This window comes from Coccomyxa subellipsoidea, assembly GCF_000258705.1.
Source record: "Coccomyxa subellipsoidea C-169, whole genome shotgun sequence".
NCBI classification, from domain to species: Eukaryota; Viridiplantae; Chlorophyta; class Trebouxiophyceae; family Coccomyxaceae; genus Coccomyxa; species Coccomyxa subellipsoidea.
Window position 1 is genome coordinate 54,400 of NW_005178014.1, and position 24,535 is coordinate 78,934.

The 24,535-nt window shown below is 52.5% G+C and overlaps 5 protein-coding genes across 5 annotated transcripts; 4 read left to right on the top strand and 1 right to left on the bottom strand.

The window, feature by feature from the left end:
* Positions 1–523: 523 nt before the first annotated feature.
* On the top strand, positions 524–3,829 carry COCSUDRAFT_31894 (hypothetical protein; the record flags this gene model as incomplete). Its single annotated transcript, XM_005642497.1, has 7 exons — positions 524–807; positions 1,040–1,240; positions 1,506–1,606; positions 1,783–1,950; positions 2,147–2,452; positions 2,757–2,927; positions 3,650–3,829. The coding sequence occupies exons 1-7, from the start codon at positions 711–713 to the stop codon at positions 3,827–3,829; spliced, it is 1,224 nt and encodes a 407-aa protein (XP_005642554.1). The 5' UTR covers positions 524–710.
* Positions 3,830–3,895: 66 nt separating this feature from the next.
* Positions 3,896–4,598, top strand: COCSUDRAFT_34655 (hypothetical protein). The gene has a single exon (XM_005642498.1). The coding sequence runs from the start codon at positions 4,170–4,172 to the stop codon at positions 4,368–4,370; it is 201 nt and encodes a 66-aa protein (XP_005642555.1). The 5' UTR covers positions 3,896–4,169; the 3' UTR covers positions 4,371–4,598.
* A 4,669-nt stretch (positions 4,599–9,267) lies between these two features.
* On the top strand, positions 9,268–11,485 carry COCSUDRAFT_68433 (hypothetical protein). Its single transcript, XM_005642499.1, has 4 exons — positions 9,268–9,304; positions 9,791–10,010; positions 10,381–10,579; positions 10,933–11,485. The coding sequence occupies exons 2-4, from the start codon at positions 9,805–9,807 to the stop codon at positions 11,107–11,109; spliced, it is 582 nt and encodes a 193-aa protein (XP_005642556.1). The 5' UTR covers positions 9,268–9,304; positions 9,791–9,804; the 3' UTR covers positions 11,110–11,485.
* A 3,023-nt stretch (positions 11,486–14,508) lies between these two features.
* COCSUDRAFT_21073 (RIO1-domain-containing protein) lies at positions 14,509–17,382 on the bottom strand (the record flags this gene model as incomplete). The annotated part of the gene is made up of 7 exons (XM_005642500.1): positions 14,509–14,793; positions 15,162–15,269; positions 15,885–16,032; positions 16,335–16,447; positions 16,758–16,980; positions 17,168–17,214; positions 17,299–17,382. The coding sequence occupies 7 exons, from the start codon at positions 17,380–17,382 to the stop codon at positions 14,509–14,511; spliced, it is 1,008 nt and encodes a 335-aa protein (XP_005642557.1).
* Positions 17,383–18,340: 958 nt separating this feature from the next.
* Positions 18,341–21,804, top strand: COCSUDRAFT_45691 (hypothetical protein; the record flags this gene model as incomplete). Its single annotated transcript, XM_005642501.1, has 8 exons — positions 18,341–18,557; positions 19,543–19,646; positions 19,820–19,876; positions 20,026–20,092; positions 20,307–20,444; positions 20,807–20,931; positions 21,259–21,345; positions 21,586–21,804. The coding sequence occupies 8 exons, from the start codon at positions 18,341–18,343 to the stop codon at positions 21,802–21,804; spliced, it is 1,014 nt and encodes a 337-aa protein (XP_005642558.1).
* Between the last annotated feature and the right edge of the window lie 2,731 nt (positions 21,805–24,535).

A 24,535-nucleotide genomic window follows, 5' to 3' on the forward strand; every position in this document is an offset into this window, starting at 1 on the left:
CTGCCAGGCTCCCGCACGGCCACAATCCTTCAGAAAGTGCGTGTACGCATCCTGTAGAGCAATTGCACAGCATACATCTGCAGATATCGTGCATTAAAACCGAAAAACTTGCTGGTCTATTTCTGGCCTATGTCCTGGCCGAGGAATGGCCGACAAAGGAAAATATGGGCAATTCCCGGCCACACTTCGGCCAAATAGGCATTGGCCGAAGTCTGGCCGAAATAGGGGGTTTCGGCTGTTCCTCGCCCGTCCAATATATGCCCTATCATTCGTAGCCAGTTGGCAGCTCACCGGTTTTGCAAATGGTAACAGCACTCATAAACCCTCCAGGATCCCACATCATCAGGAAGGGACACGGAACAAAAATATCGGCTCGGCTCACTGCATGAACCAGCTGCCTGGTAGGTTCAAGGAGGGAAATCTGGAAATGACACTTGTCGCTCCGCCTGTTTTGGCTCCCGGGGTTGACGTTGTCCATGTGTGTCCCGCTGACATCATCAATCAGCAGGACAAAAGCCACCAAGGAAAAAGGAGCTCTTCTGCACTTTAGCATGACATAACTCAATTGCAGCTCACTCCTCCCAGCATTGCTGTAGACAGATCCGCACCTGGGCTCCTCAGCCAGGCCAGTACAGCCACGAGGCAGTGCGTGAAACAGAGAACTTTCTGATTACGTTTACATTGGAGCCTGTACTTCCTAGAGCTGCATCATGGCGGAGATGACCGCAGAGCAAGGCACAAAGACATTATGGATGGGAGACCTCGCCTACTGGATGGACGAGTCCTTCATTTACAGTATCTTTGTTGGTGCGCCCAGTGGATCTTGGCCTGGTATCATTGGTTTTGACAGCCGTTGTCTGTGCCTTCTTCAAGCGGCCTATGCCTTGCCTTAAGACATGTTTTCCACAAGTAACGAAATGTGCGTGATGCATGCCCTGCGAGAAGCTAGCCCTGACCCTTTCGAGATCGTGGTAGTCATCTTGATGTACATCTTGCCAAAAACTCTCTTCTTGTGACTCAGGGTCGCTGCTGGATGCAGGCACTGGTAACCTGGTGAGCGTCAAAATCATCAGGAACAAGAATACAGCAGTGTCAGAGGGGTACGGATTTGTGGAATTCGCGACGCACGAGGCCGCAGAGCAAGTCCTGCGCACATTCAACGGCTGCCCCATTCCCAACACCGACCAGATTTTCCGCTTGAACTGGGCAGCCTTCGGAGTCGGCAAAGTTACAACCGACTGTAAGTTCCCACCTTTCTGTATCGTACACACGCTGGGGGGACAAGAATTGTGTGCCACCCATTGCGCGACCAGCCAAAGTCGCTGGCCTCCGTGAGCTATTTGCGGGCATCCCTTTGCTGCTGTTACGGTCCTATCCGACTCAAAAGAGTTTTCTTGTCGATTGCTGGCTCCAAAAAGATCGCGCAAATTTGGTTGGCAGACACCTGTCGGCCATGCTGCATGCCCCCTTCAGTGCTCTGACTGCTGCCTTCCAATGCTGTGCAGCTGACTACTCCGTCTTCGTTGGCGACCTGGCCCCAGATGTGACGGATTACGCTCTCCAAGAACACTTCAGGCAGTTCTTTGCCTCTGTGCGCAGCGCAAAGGTGACCTGCATGCATTTTTAATTTACACTGAACTCCCTCATCCTTCCTGCTCTTTGGGTAGCAGGATCTGTAGCTCATTTTCAATTGCTGTTCCCTTCTGGCTCTCATTGAGGGAAAGAATCATCTGCATGCCACTGAATGCAGGCTGCTGAGACCTGTTGCGTGGCGCTGTGCAGGTGATCACAGACCCCTTGACAGGGCGTTCGAAGGGATACGGATTCGTGCGCTTCGGCAATGAGGCGGAGAGGGATCGCTCGCTGACTGAGATGTCTGGCCACGTCATCAACAGCCGCCCCATCCGCGTCTCCATCGCCACCGCCAAGAAGAGCCAGACCGCCACCATGGTGAGCGCACTTGGATCAATTGCCAGTTGTGATGGCTGTCCCACTACTAGCATTCCTGGCTGAAGCTTCTGCATTGTTGTGATTCAAAAACCTGCTCCACAAAGGCCTGCAAACCTCTTGAGTGTGCTGCTTTTGGTGGCGCCAACTCTTGAGACACACCATGGACTTCGTTTCTATGTCGCGCACATCAGCCAAGCTACCAAAACAGTGTCAGAATTTTGATTTCGAAAATTTTCGTTTGCGCGTGCAGGGTGCCCCGGCGCCGGTGGCATCGCAGCCGCACCCGTCGGACTACGACCCGAACAACACCACGCTCTTCATCGGCGGGCTCTCATCGGGAGTCTCCGAGGACGATTTGCGCGTGCTATTCGGCCGCTTTGGAGACATCGTGTATACCAAGATCCCGCCCGGCAAGGGCTGCGGCTTCGTGCAGTTCGTGCAGCGGCCCGCCGCCGAGTCCGCCATGGCGCAGATGCAGGCGCGCTGCAGCCCTTCCCTTTTTGTAATCTGCATTGTGTGACAATTTTATGTGGAGCTATTCTGTTGGCATGGCATGCACACTGCCATAGTTGCGGGCCAAGATTGCTGATGCTCGACGGCCAGGCGATGTTGGCCCTTGGAGTTGGCTGGTGCATGCCATGCCAGATGACTACGGAGACTTTTACTGAGTCTGAACCTCCAAATACCCACTTCATGTACATTTTCCGTGTGTGCTTGAGACTACTATCTTGATAGAACAGGGGATGCTGGAGATGAGATGTACTTGACTGCGGACACGCCTGACGGTTGCAGCTGTGGTTGAACAGGGTCAAATCCTGGGCGGGTCGACCATCCGCATCTCCTGGGGCCGCTCCAGCACTTCGCGTGCCGCCGTCAATGCGGCAGCCGCCGCAGCCGCGCCCTACCCGGGGACGTTCCCTGCGGCCGGCGGCTACGGCGCAGCCGGCGCGGCCACGTACGGTGAGGCGCCACTGCATGTTTTGATCACCCCGAAAACAGCAGGTTGAGTTTGATTTTTTCAGCAAGGGGTTTCTGACCGTATTGAGTCAATGTGCGGCAGGAGGAGATGACCAGCGGATGGATGGTGTGACTGTTTGGATACTTCATGCAGCACTGATCAGCATTCGTATATTGCGCATGTATGCAGGGCCGTAGATCAGTTGATCTAATACTGCAATGCTTCGTAGTCTTGAAACTTACCGCATTCGCATCAGGTTTGTGGCTTACCATGAGACAAGCGTTCAAGCACAGGTCTGCATTGCACAGGAATCGGCGCTTTTGATGCAAATGGCTATGGCAGTTTTGGCGCTGCCCCGGCCGCAGCCACGGCGACCTCGGACCCGTACTCGGCGTACTATGCGGCTGCTGCCTCCCAGAACCCTGATGCCAACCTGTACCAGGTGCGCTGTGCAGCACCTAGCTATATAATGGGAGCATACCTGTCAAGTGAGCAAGCGTCGTGCTGTATGTTGCATCCTAAAGGGAAAAGGCAGCTAAAGCTCAGGAGAAGAGTATTGTTCACCTCATGATGTTGCTGTCCTGTGTGCCCTCTTCAGGTTATTCTGTGTCAGAATTGGTTGCAAAGGCTATTTCCCAATTCTCCTGGGTCTTGCAGGGAGGGTTTTCTGTGCAAATGGACAAGAACAAGGGGCATGTTCATTGTAAATAAGGTGACGGATTATTGTGGATGCTTATGCAGGGCTTTGGGACGGGCGGCCTCGGCGGCTTGCCAGGGGCGGGATTCGGCGCGGGCGGCATGGGCCTGTCATCCAAGGAGAATGCTTTTGACCCTCTGGCACCCATCGACGTGGAGAAGCTCAACGCCGCCTTCATCAGCCGCCACCAGGCCGCGCTGCTGGGCAGCCACCTCAGAGCTTAGTCACCCCCGGCCGTGCGAATCCACCCGGGTGGTGATGACACGTCTGGGTCATGTGGCTTGCGCTGGGGGACTGAAAGGCCAAGGGTACATATGAGGCGTGCTTTGGCTGCAAAGCATGCAGGCTCCTGGAGAAATATGATGGGCAAGCGAGAGATGCCGGCGGCTGCTGTGCTGCAAGAGAGTCTTTGTGTACGAGTGTTGGTACTGGCGGTGTCGTGCATCTTGCAGGGGCAGACAACAGGCAGAGGACCACAGAAAGCCCAGTCTGATTCACCCAATTTTTGGTTTGTTCTGAGCCCGACAGGGTCTGTGCAAATATGATGTTCAAACAGAGGGTCGCATGAATGAGCTCCTCGGCAGCAAGAGTGTCTTGAGGGGCCTGCCCACTGGGGTGGGTGACTGGGTGTACACCAGGGCATGCGATTTCAAATTCATCTTTGTGCTCGCTTTGGCAAGTGATAAATTATTGGACCGGCGGCCCAACGGCTGGCTGCAGAATAGGCTGATGGGACTGGCATGTGCACGTACGAATGTGCGATGAGAGCGCCCTTTTTCACAAATTCAAGTTTGCCACAGCTGGGTAGTAGGAGTAATTCGCTGCAGACAAAGCATTACTGGTTTTGTGCTGGGCATTTTCTCTGGGGAGGCATGCTTGCTAGGAAGCCCCCGCTCCCCATGCTTTGCTTGACAGGAGCCTTGGGTCATGTGTTTTGCACATTTCCCTGCCTCTGTTTGTTGCCGTGAGCATTTCAGCTTGAGCTTCTGGGATATTGATTCAGTGCTGCGCTACACAAGGGACAAAATCTCTCTCTTTTTTCTGCCCACAGATCTTCCTCTGTTAGTGCACTGGCCAAATGCTGGCCGGTGCAACTGGATTAATAACCATCTTGGGCTTGCATGTCAGTGACTGCTTTGATGCCCCCTGCTAGCAGTGGGCTTCTGCTTAGGGCAAATTTCTTTCTTTATTGTGTCGCTGCAAGGACAATTCCTCTCCCGCGTGGGTTGCAACTGGAAGGCTTTGTTAGAACTGAAATACAAGACCAAATTTTCGCTGCCTTCCAATGTGGTACTCCCTTTTCAGTGGCAGCCCGTGTGCACCCCTATTTGGAGCTGTCTGATGCTGGGAGAGAAGCAGACCTGATGTCGAGGCAACAAGCCTTCTTACATCTTCAGCTGGACGCTGATTCTATGTGCTTAGAAGTACGCTTGAGACCACAAAATTTGCCGGGTTGCTTATGGGAGAAAACAGGGCCTGTGATACGGCCCCCCTGTCCTGAGATTTTGGGGAGCGAATTCTGCCGTGCATTCTTTGAGCAGTGCTTGGGGGTTTAGCACCTGCCACAACCCTGTGTCCTTTTCACGTGCCCCCTGGACCCTAGAGGGATTTGGGACGGGGGCGGTGTAGGAAGTGGTGGCATGTGCTGTAGACTGCAAGTTGCGCATGCAGAGATTGTCATGCATGACTAATATTTTGCTTGCATTGCCTTCTGCTCAGTCTGTGTCAGCAGGTCAGTGTGCAGTGTTCTCTAGAGCGCTGTTTGCAGAGAAACCCAATCTTGGTTGCACAGGGCTCTTTCTTGCTTTTGCTGGAAACAATCTGACAGGTGGCGCTTGTTGTGTCCATAGGGGTCTCATATCCAGCATTTCTTGTGTCTGTTTTGCGCTGCCCCGGTTCGAAGCTGTGTAGGTACTATAAATGCGGTCTGCAATTCCGTTGTTCTTTCTTAGAAATCTGTGAGGTTAACCTGATGGCAATGTGGCTGCTTACTAAGAGCCCAGCTGGCATGCGTTTGCTTTGCTGCAGACATCGCGTACTGGTCTGCACCTATACAGAGACCAACCCTAGATGTGCAGGTCTCTTTGCAGAGCCTTGAACCTCTGAGTGTTTCACAATGCGTTCAAGCTTTTGCTTTCAGACAATGTTTGTTGTTTTCCCACTGTCATTGCAGCATAGGCGCCTGTAGTGCAGAGTGCTTGGCTGTGCACATTGCAGATATATCAATTATAGTATATACTAATTGTTGAGCATTCATGCGTTCTGCTCCTGTGTTATCTCTCTGTAGACCTAGCCGCTGCTTTCTTCATGATCATGGCTGTAAACAGTATGCTTTATGGATTTGCTCATGTGCAGCTAGTAGCCTCGATCAAGTACCCACAATGCTGCATTGCAATTGAATGAAATCGCGGGTTTTGACCCAGTGCATTCATATGATGTTGCAACATTGACTTCATTGCAGGCTGTACTGTGCAGCTTCCACTTGAACTATTGCTGGCAACTCTCACAGCTAACATTCTACGCATGCATATATATGCCTGCACCAACCAGCTGGAGTCTCGTGCACGGGCCTCGGCTCGGAGCCGGGTTCTCCGAGAGTCTGCACGCTGAGCCCGGGCTGAAAGCTCATAAGCTTTCGCCATAAAGTGAGCTTCAGGGTGCCTTTCCGCACACCTTGCCTGGCTAGATGCGAAACGCGGCTTTACCACCTCACCTCATATCGTGCGGCAAATCTCCAAGCGAAGCCATTCATGCATGGTGAGCCAGATTTGGCTCCGGAAGGCTTGTCCCGAGTGGGTTCCGGAACGTTCCGGAACGTCCCCCTGTCGATTCCTGAATTCCGCATCCCCAAAGACTGAAGAATTTGGGAAAAACTTGATACGATTGGAATGCTGTTCCACGATCTGCTCATCATCGGACTGGCACGACAAGGCCAGTAGGATCTTGCCCCTCTCGGCCTCGATTCTGGTAGCCAGTTTCCAGGCAAGGCAGTCCGGACATAGTAGGAGTCCTAGCTCCTAGAAATAGAAGTTTAAATCGACACACAGCCCCGTACAGGTGATACGCGTGAGAGTGGCGATGTCACTTGCCCAACATCCTCCAATATCACAAGATGTTGCCAACTTAATCATAAGGTTTAACGAATACTTAGTACACATAAGCTGCTAGATGTAAGGTATTTACAAAGATTCATATAGTGCCATTTGAAGGCTCTTGATCGCTCTTGCTGTTCCAGGAAGATCGCTGGATGGTGCCTTCTGGTGCATCTACATAATTGATCTTTCATTCGTTGTTGTCGCTAGGCATCATCCACAGCTAAAGGCATGCAATCGCCTTCGTAAGGACCGTTGAACTCCCGTGGTCGTACTGCAAGCTTTGGCGATACCTCCAGGTGAGTTCCTCCCTGCATCGTATTGGCCTCACGTGCACCTTCTCTGCTTTCACAAGAGCAATGTCAGTATCAAAGTACTTCTGTACTTTGTCCTGCATTCCACAGATCTTGCTGCTGAGGCTTGCGCGATAGGAGTGTTTCTGTGCCATTGCAGGCTGGGCCTGAGCCAGGATGTCCTAGGTGACAGAGACATCAGCACATGCTCAGCAGCGGAGGCAGTGGAAGAAAACCACATAGAGAGGCCATGGTGCGGTCGTTGAAGCTGCTGGCACTCTGCGCAGTGCTGGCAGTGTCGTTATTTTGCCTGGCATCTGGCTGGCAGACAGCGGAGGATGGCACAGTAACTCGCACCACCTCCACCAGAGTGTCAATGCTGCGCCGAGCCAAGCAGGACGGCGGCAGCACAGAGCCACAGTCACCCCTCCTGCAGGTGTGCCCCCTGTGGACTTCATTGTAATGCGGGACACACAGTCTTACTTTGCAGGGGCGGAGTATTGGGGTAGGTATGGGCGTGCAGATATTGAGATATTTCATCTTGAGGGGAGGGGAGGGTATAGAGGGCATGACTATGCTCGCGGGCATGCTGCCTTGAGCTGCGACGAGCAGAATATCGGGCTGCAGCAGAAATGCCTCATGTGAGTCTGCAGCGAATCTGCCTGGACGTGGTGATGACTACGCAGGAGTCGGTCCGCATGCTGTTGATCTGAGCAGGGCTCCTGCGCACCAAACAGGATGCAGTGTCAGATGCAGTGATCCTACAATATCCGGGACTTCAATCACCAGTTTTCAAGCTTGTCTTGTGCATGCCATCCCTACAATTGTCCAGCTCGTCTGGATGCCGGGGTCCAGAGGTGTCCATTACCACCAGCAACCCTTTGACGAAGGGGAATATGGGGGTTGTGGCAGGCGTGGGAGGGTTTCTGCCGCCACAAGCAGGAGTGCGGGCGCCACCCGCAGCCGCCCACCAAGGCTTATCTCATCAGCCTGCCCGCGGACGAGCCCAAGCGCGCTTACTCCCTCCAGCTGCTGACCGCTCTCGGCCTGGATGTCGAAGTCATCGACGGCATCAAGAGCGTGCAAGTGGGCGCGGTCCGCTTGGCTTGCTGTGTGTTGTGATTTTCTGGGCCCCAAGGCCTCAGTGCCAATCTTTCGCATAATATGCAAAGCAGGGATGCTTGAAGCCAGTCCTGGCTTGGTCTGGATGACAAGAGATGGGAGATATTCAACCTGCGCCAGAGCGTGGCAATTCGAGTCCAGTGTCTCAGTAATGCAGAATGCCGTTCATATATAAATGTGGCACGCTGTATGTTGCAACAATGTCTGCACTTATGGGCTGGTCGGGAGTGCTCTTCAATCAAGATCACTGTACAATTACCTTGCTGTGCTACGGCTTGTGAGAAGGTGAAGTACAGAGTATCACATAAAAGGGACTCAGTATGCCATGCAAGCATACGTTCAGTATCAGCGCCACTTCAACTCTGGTTTTTTGGGTTTGTGCATGTCTCTTCCTAACGCTGGGCTGCACCCTTATAGCCCGTACTGCTGAGGTGCCATGTGTGCTGATGTGCCGATTGTATCCTCGCGCGCAGCTGGGCAGCTTGGAGGAATTCACAGAGTGTGTGCCGGCTGGGTCGGCGGACGACTGTCAGTTTGGGCTGACGCAATCACACATGAACGTGTGGAAGGCACTCGCCGCCAGCCAGCACCAGGCCGCCTGGGTCTTCGAGTGCGCTCCCTCTCTGACACTGCCTAAAATACAAAGCCATATTTAGATGTAGTACACCCGTTCAATCACCCAGGCAATGTTGGGATATCTTTGATAAGGAAATTATGGGAGACAGCTGCAAAAGTTGTCCAGCTGGGCTCTCCTTTCAAGTAGTGCGCTGTTTGTGAGGCGAGTTTTAGCAGGGCATTCAACACAGTGCAGCTTGACCTAAAGTAGGTGCAGCATAGGGGTTGGTTTGGACAGAGTTCAAGGTGGCCATTGCCAAGTCTGGCCAGCTGCAATAAAGCCAAGAGCACCGATGTCACCTGTCAGATAAATAATGTAGGTGTCTTGCTGCAATGCAAGTTCTTGTAGTACTGATTGAAGCTTCAGGGTGCTGCAGAGTGTGGGCCGCTAAGCAACGTCATTCGCAAGGCAGAGAACATGAAAAGCCGGCATGCATGTGCAGGGATGACGTGGTATTTCATGACGATTTCCTGACGCTGTTCCCAAAGTACTGGGCGGCGGTGCCCCACAACTATGAGTACATCGCAGTGGGCATGATTCCCCGCCACTTCAACGTGTCCAAAGAGGCTGTCTACGGTGGGGTTCCCCTTCTTTTTGTTCCTTCTATTGAAGGGTGCTTTATTGAAGGATGTCCTGCCCTTGAATCGTGTCGGCAAATCATTGTAGGCCAGAGCTGAGTGAAGGGAAGCAGTGAGAGACCCTCACGCGATGGGAAGCCAGCAGTTGCACCTGACTATCATTCAGAGCTTGGTGATTCACCACTGCAGACACTTTGCTTATTGTTGACAGCTCTGGCCGGTGAAGCTCTTGAGCCCTCTGTCACAAAGCTGCTGCAGGACTAGCATGCACAGCAGCCAGGTCTTTGTGACTGCACGTGTGACTGCACCAGGGCAGTGAGTCTCTCATTGGCTTGCAAACGGGCTGGTTCAGCAAAGAGTTCATGAATGTGCACAGCGGGAGCGCATGACCCCAACTTTCAATTTCTCTGGTTGAGTGGGTAGTTCCATTTGAATACACAACTCAGTGGGTTGGACTGAGCTGAGTCATGCTTGTCGCATGCAGTGGCGCCCGAGGCGATGCCGTGGGGGACCCACGCTTACATAATCAACGCGAGGCAGGCCGAGCGCATGGCGCTGACGGCTGAGTTGATGGTGGCGCGGGCACGCCATCCCACGGACGACTTCCACACAACTGCCTGGCAGCTGGACGGCGAGGATATAAAGATTGACCACTACTTGAGCATCTACTATTCCGACCTCACCCCCAAGAACGACCGCCGAAGGCGCGCACAGCTTTAACTCTGTATGCCTGGTTTGTTTGGAAGTTTCTAACTGGAAGGCCGCTGTGTGTGCTTCAAAGTCGAGACTTCTGCAGTGGACTCTAGAGAATCTGTACTAGAGATCCATTGCTGATCACTAGGTCAGAGGATCTTAGGTGTGCACCAGTTGGCTTTGGTGGCTCACATTACATGCAGCCTGTTGCAGTATGCAACAGTATAGAAAATGTCGTTCCCTGCATAGGAGCTGCATTTGGAACATGGGCACTGCACAGGCAGTCAGTCTCTCAAGTGATGTTGCCGTGTTGATCAGACAAGTGAATTACCCAAGCTAGAAAGTGAGAGTGAGCGCATGGGTGTCTCTTGGGTGGATCAGGTGGGTGGTGTTTGACTCGCCGGCGAAGGAGCCGTTCCGTTACGGGAACGTCAGCTGGGCCCGTAATGGGGGCTGCCAGTGCAGCTGCGCCAACATGGCGGCATGTGCCGCGGAGGGCCGCGCACCTGCCTGGGGCATGGGGTTAGTCGCGCAGCACACCTGCCGGGAGCAGGTCGACCGCGTGCCCGTCTGGCATCAGGTGCGCAGCGTTCTCTCCCACTTTGATTTTGAACATGAGTTTGGGTTCGAGGGCACCTTGGACTCCTGAGGCCAAGACTACTGCTAGTTGAAACAATTAATGCAAGACGCATATGGGCACTGCGCGAGCACAGGTGGAATGGCAGATGCCCTTCTCCAAATGTAGCAGTGCTCAGACATTCCTTGCCTGCGGCAGCTAAGACAAGTTTAATGCAATTTGCAGATCGGACTTCAGAGCATGGCTAGTAGAATCGGCACCCAATGGCTGTGACTGCAGGGTGCAGAGTCCATGCATAGCATGCATGATCTATTTTGCGCTGTTTGTGACGGGTTGCCCTGCAATGGTGGTTGCAGGAGATGGCGAGGCTGGAGGCTGCGGGCAAGGTGCAGCACTGCAGCGAGCTGAGGGCGTGCGGGAGCTTTGTGTGCGAGTACGAGACTCTGTACACGGACGACGGGGAGCCTATGGAAATAGAGGAATTGGAAGAGGAAGAGCAGGAGGGTGGGGAAGAAAACAAGGAAGGCAGCTGAGAGGGTCAAGCAGTCCGCATGTTTGATTGCAAAGTGCATAATGACAATTGTTGTCATGCGTAAAGACGTGATCAGCTGACTGCTGTGCGCAAAGCAGCTGCACAGGCATCTGCACTGAGATATCTGATCGATCACTTGACATTTTGGGCAGCTGCGCCTTTGACAGAGCCTCGGTGAGACTTTTAACGAGCTCGTTGGCATGGATGTAGTGTGACACTGGCAGTGGGTACTATAGTAGTACTACGGCTGAACTGGGTGGTCCTTTCACAAATGATTTGAGCCACCTCTGGTACTTGGCAGCTAGAAATTGAGGGTAAACACATTGCTGATTCAAAAGTTGCTTGCATGGCATGCAAAATTATCAACTGCAAATCTACTTATGCTGGCACGTGTCCGAACTGTCAATTGAGTTGCAACGGTCACCGTCTGCCGGCAACGGTTGCCATACCATATTTAGCCAGGGCTGAAGGAGGGGGTGGGAGAATCCTCACAGGTGCAGAGGGGGCCAGCGCCAGAACGTGGATATTATCTGTGCCCTTGGAGTGCCGCATATTGCAAGCAGCCACAAGAAATCAGAGGCTTACATTCTGTTTAGGCATGACGAGGGAGTTACTCTATCGATAATTCAACCAGCTGGGGATCAGCTGGAGTCCATGACCTGCTGCTCATGAAGTTTGCGGATGGTTCAGACGCCTGTTTTGAAGAAAGAGATGCTGAAGCAGTGTCGAAATCTTCGTGATGAAGGCACGAGCAAGTCGTCCTGCCCTGCCGAGTGAGGTTTGGGCCCTCATAGCAAGCAAGACTCCTCTGCAGTATTGGGCGAAAGCACAATGTGTGTGCAAGGCATTCCGAAAGGTAATATGACAGATCTGTGTTGGATTCAGAAATTCTCCAAACGGTAGGCATGCCGGAGAGCTTTAAATCAATAAGGCGTGGGTGAACAGGTGCAGCTAAATGGCCAAACTCTCAGCGTGGCCATAAAGACAGGAATGGCGGCCAAGTGGTTGGCTTTGCACTTTTTCGACATAGGAGTGCTTTCCATCTACCTCAATGTCAATGACGACAGTTCTGATGAACTGGAAAAGTCTGTGTCAGTCCCTGGCAGCATTCCTAAGCTGCCAAACCTGCTGCAGCTGATCAATTGCTGCCCGCCATTTTCCAGAGCTGAGTGCAGCAGCATCATAAATAAATGGGTCAACGCCATCCTTTTTGAGCACTCTGCCAAGCTTAGAGGGCTGTCTTTGAGCATTGGAGCACTTGATCTGGCCCCGCCTATGCTCCAGCTCAAGCACCTCCTGCTCAAGACCAGGGAGATGATATCTGATGAATGCTGGAGCAGCCTAAGCTCCCTGCCATGCCTGCAAACACTTCTGGTGGAGGGCTCAAGGTCGTGGTGCTCCGAGTTGTGGAAGGGTCAGGAGTATGTTGTGAACATGCGTGGCTGTGTGCAGCTGCAGAGTGTGTGCTTTGCCACCATGCTTCCTTTGTGGTCCGCGTTCCTGAGGCATGCTCCAATGCCATCAATTGCTCAGCCAAGCATGTGGTGAATAGGGCATCCTGTATGAAGCAGTGCCACATTGCTCACTTGCATGTGGATCACCTGTTTGAGTCTGTGGATTGGCCATGCTACAGGATTCTGTTTGGTAAGACATGGTACGGTGTCCCGCAGTCTCTCAATCTGACAACTTTGTCGCTGAGGGCACCAGCCGTGGGTACCCCAGGATGTCTGATGCTGGTGGATGGTGCCTTGCTTTCTGAGCTGAACACCCTGTGGGTCAAGTGCCAGACAGCTTGCTTGCGTATTGCAACTTCAGCAAAGTTGACTAGCCTGAGCATTGACACTGACAAGTCCCTATCCTTGCAATTTGAAGATCAGCAAGCCTTGTGTGCACAGCTGGAACAGTTTAGCTGTTTTGGCACATTGCTTGTTTGCAAAGGCGCTCCTGTGCTGGTAGCGAAGGGAACTATCAGAGCGTTTCCCAGGTGCCCAATGGTTCATTCGCATTTTTGATGTCAGTGACGAGATGGCCAGAGTCTTCTACTACCCAGCGGATGCTCATCTGGATGATGTCAAGTGCAATTGCCGATGCTGTTCAGAATGCCTTTCCAGGGGTGACACAGTGTACCCATTTCCTGAAGAGGTGTAGATTTTTACAGGCACAGTGGGGTCCTTCTCGTCTCAGTAATCGGTATGAGCATAATGTAGAGCTTTGCAACAACCTTTCATTTCAGAGGTCATGTCATGTGCGGTGCAGAGTAGATCTTACTTATACAGAGGCCACCGTACATGCTGGCATGACTGGATGCAGTTACTAAGTGATGAGCCCACCATGGCATCTTAAGCTCTGCTAAGCTTTGGCCACTCGCAGTGGACTGTTTTTACCCTGATACCTTACTGTGATCATCAGCAAGTTACATGCCAATCAGTTGATATTGCAGGCTGCAGGCATGTAGCTCTGTTCATCAAAGTCCATTGTTGCACTGCATAGTGCAACCTGCACTCGATTCCAAATCTTGTAAAAGCCCTAAGGGTCGGTAATTGTGACGGGCACCGTGGTGACCCCTTTGCTATCAGTTTCTTCCTGCCGCTGATTCTGCTCTTGCTGCATGCACGTGTCTTTTCTACCCGCTATATCCTCTGTTACCTTCAGCTCGCCCAGATCAACCTCAGTGCCCCATGATTCTTCATCTTGCCCTGCACCTGTTTGACAAGTCCACTGGTCAGACCCCCCGCATGCTGACGTCGCTTCAGCCCTGCTGACATCAGCCGCGCTTCCGCCCTCCTCCCCTTTGCTGACCTCACCCGATCGCTCCCCAGATTCGCTGTCCTCACCCTCGTCCTCAGAGCTGCCGTCCTCGCCAGAACCATCAGATTCGCTGGAAGCATCGTCTGACTCGCTGTCTTCTTCGCTGCTGCTGGGGCCGTCGCGCGGTGCAACCATGCCCTGCAGGGCGCTCACATAGCTATCCAGAGCGCTGAAGTGCTCCTTCTTGAAGCCGGATGCGGACAGCTTCACATCCAGTTTCTCCGCAGCTGCCGCTGTTGCTTCCTGCAGCAAGCCAGCACACCTTATCAGGCTTCCACATGAGGCAACGCAGAGAACGGACAGAAGGCCATGCATACCGCAACATGTCTGGATCTGCTCTGCAGTGTTCCGATTATACATGTAAAAAGCCCTTGAATAGCTGAACGACCACCTGATGACAACCTAGGGAAAGTTGCTTATCTGAAAAGGAGCCGCATCTTCCCCTAACGGAAAGCCCAAAGATCATGCTAAAGACAATCCACGTCACTGCAGCAGCAGTACAGCACAGTACAGCACAGCATGCATTAAGGAGCCCGTTCAGCTCTGCTTTACTTGCTCCCTAACGGCCTCCCAACCTCAAATTCAAATATCTTTAAGTGCCTGCAGGAGTGCTATTCACGCCCACAAGGAGACCTGATCCACTTGATACATACGACTGCACAAGGCCCGCAAAGGAACTGAAAGAATGGGGGCACGCCTTGAAGTCTGGGCGCAGGTAGGGCAGGGAGGCGTCCTGTTCGGAGACGTAGCCAAGTTTCTTGTTGAAGAAGCGGATGACGCAGTCGATGTCGCGATCAAACAGCTCCTCTGCATTGGCGTGGCTGGTTGACACCATCTGGGGAAAGTCTATCAGCGTCACACCGCCCTGCTCGTCCACCTGCATGGAAGGCAGAGACATTAGTCGGTGACCATTGCGCATATCGACAAATACTGGGCTGATTTTGACTGCCTGTAGGTAAGGGGAAATGCCTCTGCAACAAAATAACCAGCTTAAGAGATGCACATGACAGAACATAAACATGAGCAGTAAAGGAAGGGATGCCATTCGAAGATTGAATACAGAAAATAGCTGCAGGTGGATCTAGACCAGCAAGAGTCCAGATTGTCAGGGAGGGACAATCATATCAATCAATGCAAACGGCATATGTCACCATGTGTGAACCTGCTCATGTGCTGCAAGTTTAGCTATATGCCACCCCAGTCACAAGAAGAACGATTGCACAGCACTGGAGGAGGGTTGCATACCAGGATGTTGAATTCGTTAAAGTCGCAGTGAACGAGGCCCCGGGAGGCCAGGTCCCCAATCATGTCTATCAGCTGAAGATACACAGCCCCAGGATCCGCCAGTTTCACCTGAGCAGGCGCACATCTCTTGATCACCTGATTTTCAATTTAGGAAACATGCTTCGGCAAATAGGTACACCATGATCGGTGGGGGGTATGGCAGCTCCAGCACAGAAAGCGTCTACGAGGAGCTCTCCAAGCACAACACCAAGTGATACGCTTGGAAAGCCCCCGCAAAAAGGTCTCTGTGCCAGAGCTGAACCTGCAGCCAACTTCAACAAGCAGCCTGCCATTGTCCTCATCTCTGCAAGAGAGAGGTCAACCAAAGAGATAAGCAGAGATGGTTGTAAGCGTCTTCGCAGTTCGAGCAGAAAGAACTACTGGAGGAAATCTCCAAGGCACCCATCTTCAGTGAGTGGTTCACAAATCCCCCGGAATGGCACTCTGTGCCCCCGCCCTCCAAGGTGTTGAAACTATACAACTGATACAGAACCCTTGGAGATCACGAGCGGCATGTGCGAGCATGTGCAGTCATCGTGTGTGCCGGGCAGCCCCATCTGTGCTAATGCTGCAATGTCCAAGGACGCCCCCCAAGCCAGCATGTACCACGAACAGCCTGTCCCGGAGATCACAAGCCAGCATGTGCAGGCATGTGGGAGCGGCATGGATAGCATATGCGCGCACCTGCACAAGGGGCACTGCGTCAACGAGGGACATGAGGACGGCGTGGCGGTTGTGCTCGATCGCGCGCGGCACCGGGAAGCCGGCCGCTCCGAGAGCCTCCATAAACGCAAACTCCTTGGCCGCCGCCAGTCTCGACAGCCACAGCCAGCTGCGCGCAGGCAACAAACACATATGCAAGTGCTATGGGGCATCTAGGTGATATTGACAAACCAGGACGCTAAGTGAGCACCAAAATTCCTGATCTGAGCCTGACACCGCAATCATTTGGAGTTCTGGGCACAAGTCAAAGTGACGTTGAAGCACATTATGCTGCAGAATATCACAACCATTCAGCTTGGGACAGCACTAGTGTGCATTCCTACATGACTAAGGATGCTTCTCTGCTGTCAACACCATGGTTGTAGTGTGACCCTTTCACTTTCACATTTCCAGAAAGGACTGCGTCGGCACCTGAAGGAGTTTCTGTGCTGCAGGTAGTCGCGCTTCTTCTTGACTGCCCGGAAGGAGGTACGCCCCAGGCGGTGCAGCTTCATCGCCAGCACCTCGCCATCAGCGTTCAGTACCTGCGCAGGCATAACAGCGTCGCTCTCCTTGTGATATTTTGCATGCATGCTTGCCAATTGGACTTTACTGCTGATTCCGTATAACATGCACCAATCCCCAGGGCACGATACATCACAGGACACGGGGCCATATCCTTGCTCCAGATGAGTGGCTCTGAACCTAGGTCTGGAAAAGCGGATATACAAGAATACGCCAATGGATTGCAGAAAATCCCACCCACTCTCATCTGCGGACAAAGTTCAGTCTCCTGCACCTCCTTGCTAGTGCCCACCATGCGTACATCACAACAGGGAGGAGGCAACCAACAACAGCGGCTGCACCAGGGAGGGGGCATGCCTCGAAAACATCGGACTCCTTGCCGACGCCGATCTGGCGGCCGACGGCGGTGATGGCGCCGCGCGCGACCAACGCTTTGAGCGCCAGGAAGTCGTAACCGAGGGGAGTCAGGCGGTAGCCGTCGTAGCGGCTGTTGTCATGGTGCACTAGCTTCTGTCGCAGCAGTGCCTTCAGGCAGCGCACCACGCCCCCATGCCTGTGCAGGCGCCAGGCTCCCAGATCAGAGAACAAGGCTATTGCCCCCTGGCACCATTCTAGGCCATACTAGCGTCTGGCTGGCAAGACAAGCGAGATGGTCCTGCAACAGTCTCAATTGCGCATGCTTCCTTCGTCACAGTGATGTTTGCCAGTGTTACAACCAGGGTGAGAATGGGGCTACTCACTTGAGGCCTGCGATGCTGTCCACCAGAGGGACAGGGACGATATCGTGCTGCAATTCAACACAGAAACGTTGGTTGACATCTTCTCAACACTAAATGCACCCAGACTGCACTTCTTGGGTATGTATACTCACGTTCTTTTGGCCGATCTCGACGGCTTGCAGCGTTCTGCTTTCATCCCGCGATAAATATCGAAGAGCATTGACATCCAATTTCATTGTTAAAGCGTCCTGATCGCCAAATTGCCGGCTAAGGTTTCGGCGAGAGCCACCAAATAATTCTTCCTGCTGGGATATTAGTACTTGGTCCTTACTCGCGATCGCAATTGATGCTAAGCTTGCTACCACTGCAGTTTTGCTGGGAAATCAAGCATGATGTCAAGTTGCTTGCCGCCAGTCTTGGAAGTTTGCCTTTTGCCGAAAGAAGTCTAGGGCCACTACCCCTGTGCTAGCGTAGGGCTTGGGTGATTGAGGTCACAAACAGGGCCATCCCCTTGTTTTAGTCACAAGGCCTTGCTAGGGCCAAATCCCTTGCGTTAGCAGAGGGTATGGGAGTCTGGCGTTATATTGAGGGTATCTCTCTTATTTAAATAACCTAGATCCATGCGGAAGTTCGAAAGTTCTCGCAGTGGAATGAATTTTCGAGGAAGAGATCTATGTTGCAACTTCATGGTGATGACGATGTATTGTGTGCGACAGTTCACGTGGATGTGTTGATCCTTGGACAGATAGTCGACGTTTGTACACTGTCGTAGTCGTTGGATTGAGCTCGTGCGTGTGAGCGTTCAGTAACGTGGGATATACCTCGGGTTGGTATAGTCATATATATCATTGTCAAGTTTTACAAGTATTCAGTTGCTCCGTATATAGGGGACCAAGCAAATGTCTGCGAAAGCATGGCATCGACCATCCTTCTACTCCACCTCGTACAACTAGTGGAGCGTCAGTACTGTTTACTATGAGGGACTGAACTTTCAAAAGGTGCAGCCCCAGAGATACGCACGCTTGTATATCGCTTACAAGTGACCTTTTCTACTTGACCAGGCAATCCTGCTTCTGACATCGACAGCCAGGACTGCACCTTGCCTCTCACTATCCCAGAAGGATTTGATTGATAGCTTTAAAGGCTTCAAGCTTCATCGCTCTGAGCAGAAGCAGTGCATGCGCAGGGCGGTGCATGGCATGTAAGGCTTGGCACCTGGCCCTGCTCGCGGCCTGCCTGCTGCACAGCACAGCGCTTGCGCAGAGGACTTCGTCCGGAGGGACTGCCTCTTCGTCCCGTAGCGGGGGGTCCTTCCGGGCCACCGCACCGCCACCGCCGCGCGCCGGGTCCAGCAGCCGTGGGGAGGACAGCAACAGCGGCAGCGGCGGCTTTGTCACTACCTTGAGCGGCGGTATGTGCACACCTGCGCTTCTGATGTCACTCCCTGCACGCTCAGCTCTCCGCCTGTGAGCAGAGCCGCCTCTGTTTCCGCGGCAGCGCGCGCTGCAAGAACAAGTGCATTCCATCTGTTGGCCATCTGTTGGTACCAACGTTGCCGCCGCTTGCAGCCGCATGTAGTGTCTCATTTGATTTCAGATGCATCAGAGTACCTGGCCCAGAAGCAGCCAAACTTGAGACTGTGGCAGAGGAGGGCCTCTGAAACCTGCAGCAAGAAGCACAATGCTTCAGGAATGCTGCGCAGCCCTAATTGACAGTGTCCGTGCATGATGGCGCAATTCCGTCTAGCTCAGAAGCTGACTGTGGACATGTCCCTGCAGGGTCGTCCTCCAGGAGTAGCGGTGGGGGGACCAACAGCAACAGCGGGGGGTCCGCATTTGGAACCCTCTCGGGCAGTTCATCGTCAGCTGCTTCTTCTTCTTATGGGTCCTCCAGCCGTGGAGGCAGCAGCCAGGACTCCTCCTTCCCAGGAGGAGGCCTGTCCACCAGTGGCAGCAGTAAGTCCCAGGACACTACTAGCACTTTGAGCAGCGGCAGCTCACAGTCTGCGGGCACTACCACCACAAAGACATCGGCGTCCCTTAGCACGGGCACATCGGCCCTGACAGATGGCACAACTTCAACCACTACAGCAGCAACCACTTCTGCCGCCAAGCTTGTTGGCACAGTCACCAGTACAACCTCCACGTGAGGCACAGCTGTGTGGATGACACCCTCATGCCCAATGACGCTTTTCATACAGTGTTTTTGGTACACGTTGTGAGAAATATCTAGCACAAATTCCGTGCATGCGTGTGAAGAGGCAGCTTATGATCCTGCTGCCATGCAGGAATCCGCACACCCAAGCAACTGGTGAGTTTGCCAGTAAATTAATTACCATGTGTGGCTGCACTGGGCCAGGAGTGGATGTGGAGTCGGGGGTTTGACCAACTGCGGAGGTGGAAACTCCGATCCGGTGATGTATGGCTTTGCCGGCCGCGCCTTCAATTTCATGGGCGACTCCGGCAAAATCTACAACATCATCTCCACCCTTAACATCCAGGTGCGCACACCTGGCCGCACATGACTGCACATGCCTTCACAGAAGTCACTCACAGCTCGCCAAGGCATCTGCTTGGCATGCGGTTTGCTGGCTTGATTTGAGGGCAAGCAAGAACAATTATAACGTAACAGATGCAGCTGGAAATGCTAAATGCTGACTCTTTGCTGTTGCAGGTGTCAATGAAGCTGAAGCTAGCACAGATGTGGGACCATAACGGCACAAACATGGAGGTGCGCTCACTCCCTGACATATTCATGACAAAGACTGCTGCTTGAGGAACGCGTGCGCCCATGATTGTCAGAACTTTATGGATGGGAACGCACTGCAGTCTGCAGCAAGGAGAATGCAGCAACGATGAGCATGGACTGCTTTTGGGCAGGCAATTGGATTCATGTACCGGAACTACAAGGTGCTGGTTTCGCTGGACGCCAAGGAGGACGTGGTCGGTGAGTACCCCTTAGTCACCCTAATAAGACAAAATGTCATCATTTTTCACAAGTAGTCAAATCGAAGCCGAGAAACATGGCAACAGCATAGACAGGATTGTTGTGCATTACTGTATGGAGCATTCTTGGTGAGCCAGCTTGCGGGTGCATGCTGCAGAGAGTATCAGGAAGCCATCTAGCGTGTGCCGACATGTGCTGGCATGTGTGCCCGCAGTGACGGCACAGGGGCGCACACTCAAGGTGAAGAACATGGCGAAGCACTACGCATGGCGGTTTGACGACGGTGCATATATTCAGACGACATGGGAGCGCTACAAGCCGGGCCTGGGCAACACCGTCACCATTGAGACCGGTGCGCTGCAAATCTGTATCTGACAATTTGACCCAATCTGACATATCTGACACCTTCTGACTCGTGAGAATCCACAGTATATAGCCTGCTCTTTCCATGCCTTCATGCCTGGTTGGCAGAGTTAAAAGGAGAGCCAACAAGGCGGACACAGCCCATTCCATTTTTCGAGCACTGTGGCGCGTAGTGATGGTTGCTTTTCAGGCTTGTTGGCTGTGCCACGGGATGTGTGGTCTACCATGCTGAACAACCCAAAAGGCAGACAACTTCATGCTGGGGACTGCAGCAAAGCATAGAACTTGATGGTTGCACTCCTGCTGTGCAGTACTGCTTGTAGTGCTCAGCTGAATTCCTTGTGTGTGCAGATGTGTTGAAGATGACCATCTGGCAGACGCCGGCCGGTATTGTGGACGAGGGTGGCATGATCCTGGGAGCCTGGCTCAACTTTGGGCTCAGCCTGGAAACGCCTCCGGCCAATGGCCTCATGCATGTGCGCGGCGCTGTTTATTCCTTGCCTGTCTTCAATCAATGACAAATGTCTGGAATGCCATGTGGCTTTGTAGAATGGGGACACAGTAGTGGCTCCAACTCAAGAGTGGGATCTCCAGTCCCTCGTGAAGCAAAGTGACCCACAAGCCGAACCTAGAATGACCAAGTTGGCCGACTGGGGGGCATTTTCGCTTGCGCTGTCTGGGGGAAAGCAGTGCCAAGAAACAGCTCGGCAGTTCGTTTGCAGGACCCTGTATGGCTTCAGCGTTGGCAGGCATACACGAAAGATTCAGTGGCAAGCTGACACGGCAAGTTGACATGGTTCCAGGGGATCGTGGGCGGGACTTATGACCGCTTCATAATGGGCGAGACGGCCGTCAGCGACCCAAAGAGCCAGCTCTACCTGCCTCCTGATGTAAGCACCTCCCTTGCGTAATATCTGCTTGTACAGTACATAGATGAGCATCAAAGCGAAGTATTGCATGCAGCAAGGAGGACAGGTTTTGGTCCCGCGCAGATGGCCCTACAAGGGTGGCACTTATGCGATGTCTCTTTTACGATTTCATGGATGATACTGCTCTTGACATCTGCACTGCATAGTTAATGGTGCCGCAGATGACATCAGCGGCTTTGCTGAGGTGGATGTGTTTGGCAGGGGGCGTTCCACGGCCGGTACAAGGAGGAGGAATATGAGATGGCGGACCATTGGGACACCACCTTCAGGGCGAACCTGTTCGGGGTCCAAAACCCCTTTTCCCAGACGCAGCAGCAGGGGCGGTCAAATCTGGAGATTGACGCGCCTCAGGGGGCGTTCCCAGCTTTTGCCCGCGCATGCTTCCTCTGCGCGGCCACACCCTCTGGCCACACTTTCTGAAGCATTTTTTAACCTTTTTTGGCACTGCCCTTCCTTCAGTGCTGTCTATTTTTAGCACTGTCACTGTGGAAGAAAGCCATACGCAGATGTGATGGATGCTTGGTTTCCAACCTCTTTCTTTCCCTGGATAGTCATGGGAAGCATGGGTGGCACATCCTGCAGCCGTGCAATTTGTCCTGCGGCAAAGGAAGTTATGTGGTTTCACTGATCTTTTGGTTCAGGCATATTTTGAAGTCTTAGTGAAGCATTGAATGCACCTTGGGGTCATTGCTGATCAGGCTGAGAATGCTGCATTTTTCAAGTAGAATGCGGATCATGAGGCTTGATCAGCAGGCGTTGCACAAAGGCAATTGCTTCAAACCTTTTGCAACGGGACCTTTCTTGGTTGTTGGCACATCCTCAGGTTCATAACTGTATTATTGGGGTATGTGGGCCAGTGCAGAAGTTGGTGTTGTGCAGCTTCAGATCGGACATGTTTTACTCAAGCTGCTGCCATGTGTGTGGCCGCCAGCTGATAAAGGAAGTGAGTTTCCTTGACATTCTTGAGAATACCGTAGCACCGTGCATCTTGCCTTTCTTTACTGAGAGGGTGTGGTCGCTTATTTATTGGCAGTTCACCAGGCAAATTATGTGACAGGTTAATTGTTTGGTGACAGCAATGTTACTGTACATCTCGATTGGATTTGCCTTGTGCGCTGCTGCTAAATGATTGCCAATGACATTGACAAATTGCCATGTATTGGCAGAGTACTTAACTTCAATGCACGGAGCATTTGGCGCAGTTCAAAGTGTTTTCTTTGGTGCACCTTTGGTGCTCTTGTATCCTGACTTTTCTATTACGCTCCAAGCACTACTGTGTGCTTGACTTATGTACAGCGAGTGCTCCTTTGGCACCTTCGCTGCAATTTCAAGCAAGGTGTCTTGGGTCTGGTCTCTCTTGGATTTCTAAGTAGGCCATCTGCATGTTTGCTATGATCATCAGGGTCAATTTTTTTATTTGCAGCAATTTTGAACTTCTCTCATGTGCAGATCTGAGTGAGTCTGCTCTTTTGAGTGCACTTAATGAGAATTTGGGATTGTTCTGTTGGAGCTGCTTCTGAACTGATACTATCTAACTGAAAGTATCAGGACGATTTTGAAGAACTTGCAGCCTGCATTTTAAGTGCCTGCGACTTGGCTGCACAGTACCTTGTAAGCATATTCAGGCTGCCAGCTGGATTTCTTAAGGCTGGCCCCTTTTTACATTGCCTTCCTGAGCTATGGCCAGGAATTGACTGCAATTAATTCTGTGAGCAGGCCACATGGCCACTTCAGCAGGATGTCACTGTTGGAAACCATTTGTGGCAGCTGCAGTGCATTTTGTGCACTTCCACTTGATGAAGTGATCAACAGTCATAGCATGGATTGTTCAACAAAAACCCCTCAGGCCATGGCAGCAAAGATGTGCACACTCCCATACTATCATCAGAAGGGCTGTGCTGGGAGTGACACTCAGGCAGAGCTGCCTGCACTCTGCTATCCTAAATTGCCCCAAGGGCATGCGCCCCACAATGCCAAGAAGCAGTACAATAGAACCTACCCGAAGCTAACACTGCTGAATGCATGCAAGGATCATCTGATGCTGCAGCAAAGAAATTTGCTGGTCAGCCAGCTGGCTTCAGCCAGCAGAGGTGAGTTTTGGAGAACCGTACAGAGCAAAACTACATGCAGAACCAGGCTCAATCCTTGGCACAAGACTCATATATGCGGACAGGGTTATCTGTCATGATTTGTTAAGCAGATCTGCAGGAGTTTTGCTCCATCTCCGCACAGCAATCAGAGATGTGAAAACCTCCTTTTATTTAGACGTTTGCTGACTTACTTCATTAACCAGCTCTAAGAACCTTCAGTCGCTACAATACGTAAAAGAAACGAGATCAAGCCTGGGAGAGCTCCTGAACCAAGCAGCAGGCTCGAAACAGGCGTCATCCCAACATTTGTTTCACCGATCATATGAGGGTGCTGTCCACATGTTGCTGCTTGGTCGTACACGCATCTTTACCAAGCAACAGGTGAGAAATTAGCAGGCACTGAAGTGTTGTATCGGGCTGTGCGCTTGAAGCTATTCAAGCCCTGTGCTCAGCATCCTGGTCAGGGCTTTGGAACAGGGTTGATATCGAACATATTGAGGAGGGCTTTTGAGGGTTCCGCTAATCTTAGGGACAGAAAGGGGATTGCCTTCGATCAAACTGATCAAAGCGATGACTGACAGAGCGCGTCCTGATGAATCATTGTGAAGTTCGAGCTGCTCTAAGAGGTCACCGACACCTCGGTTCAAGCAAATTCGCGATCTTCAAGCAGGATCAAGCACCACAAAGTCCTGGACTTCAGTGCTCACAGCTCCTACTTCTAGTAGGACTTTGAGAGGGATCCACGGAGAGTGTAGCAGCAGGAGGCTGAAGGGTCGGAGCAGTCTTTGGCAACGAACAGTGACCGGCAGCAAAGTAAAAGCCGGAGAATCAGTGAGCGGCAGTCCATAGGTGACTTCTATGTACTTTGACAGATCGCTAGCGCATCAGAAATCCGCAGTGTTATTCTTGGGTGGAGAGTTGGTTCCGGAAGCGCATGGTGACCACTGCGGTGGGGATGGGCAACGTCAGCAGTGGCTGATGCCTCCTTCGTGCAGATACCACATTCGATGTGGCCCTCAGGAGCTGTTTCACAGCGTGGTCAGCCTCGTCAAGCTTGCCCA

Excerpts from the sequence above, each read along its gene's own strand:
- COCSUDRAFT_34655 (XM_005642498.1), top strand. The coding sequence starts at position 4,170 with ATGAATGAGCTCCTCGGCAGCAAGAGTGTCTTGAGGGGCCTGCCCACT.
- COCSUDRAFT_68433 (XM_005642499.1), top strand. The coding sequence starts at position 9,805 with ATGCCGTGGGGGACCCACGCTTACATAATCAACGCGAGGCAGGCCGAG. Across the intron at positions 10,011-10,380 it reads CCCAAGAACGACCGCCGAAG|GTGGGTGGTGTTTGACTCGC; the intron begins GCGCGCACAGCT and ends TGGGTGGATCAG. Across the intron at positions 10,580-10,932 it reads GCGTGCCCGTCTGGCATCAG|GAGATGGCGAGGCTGGAGGC; the intron begins GTGCGCAGCGTT and ends TGGTGGTTGCAG.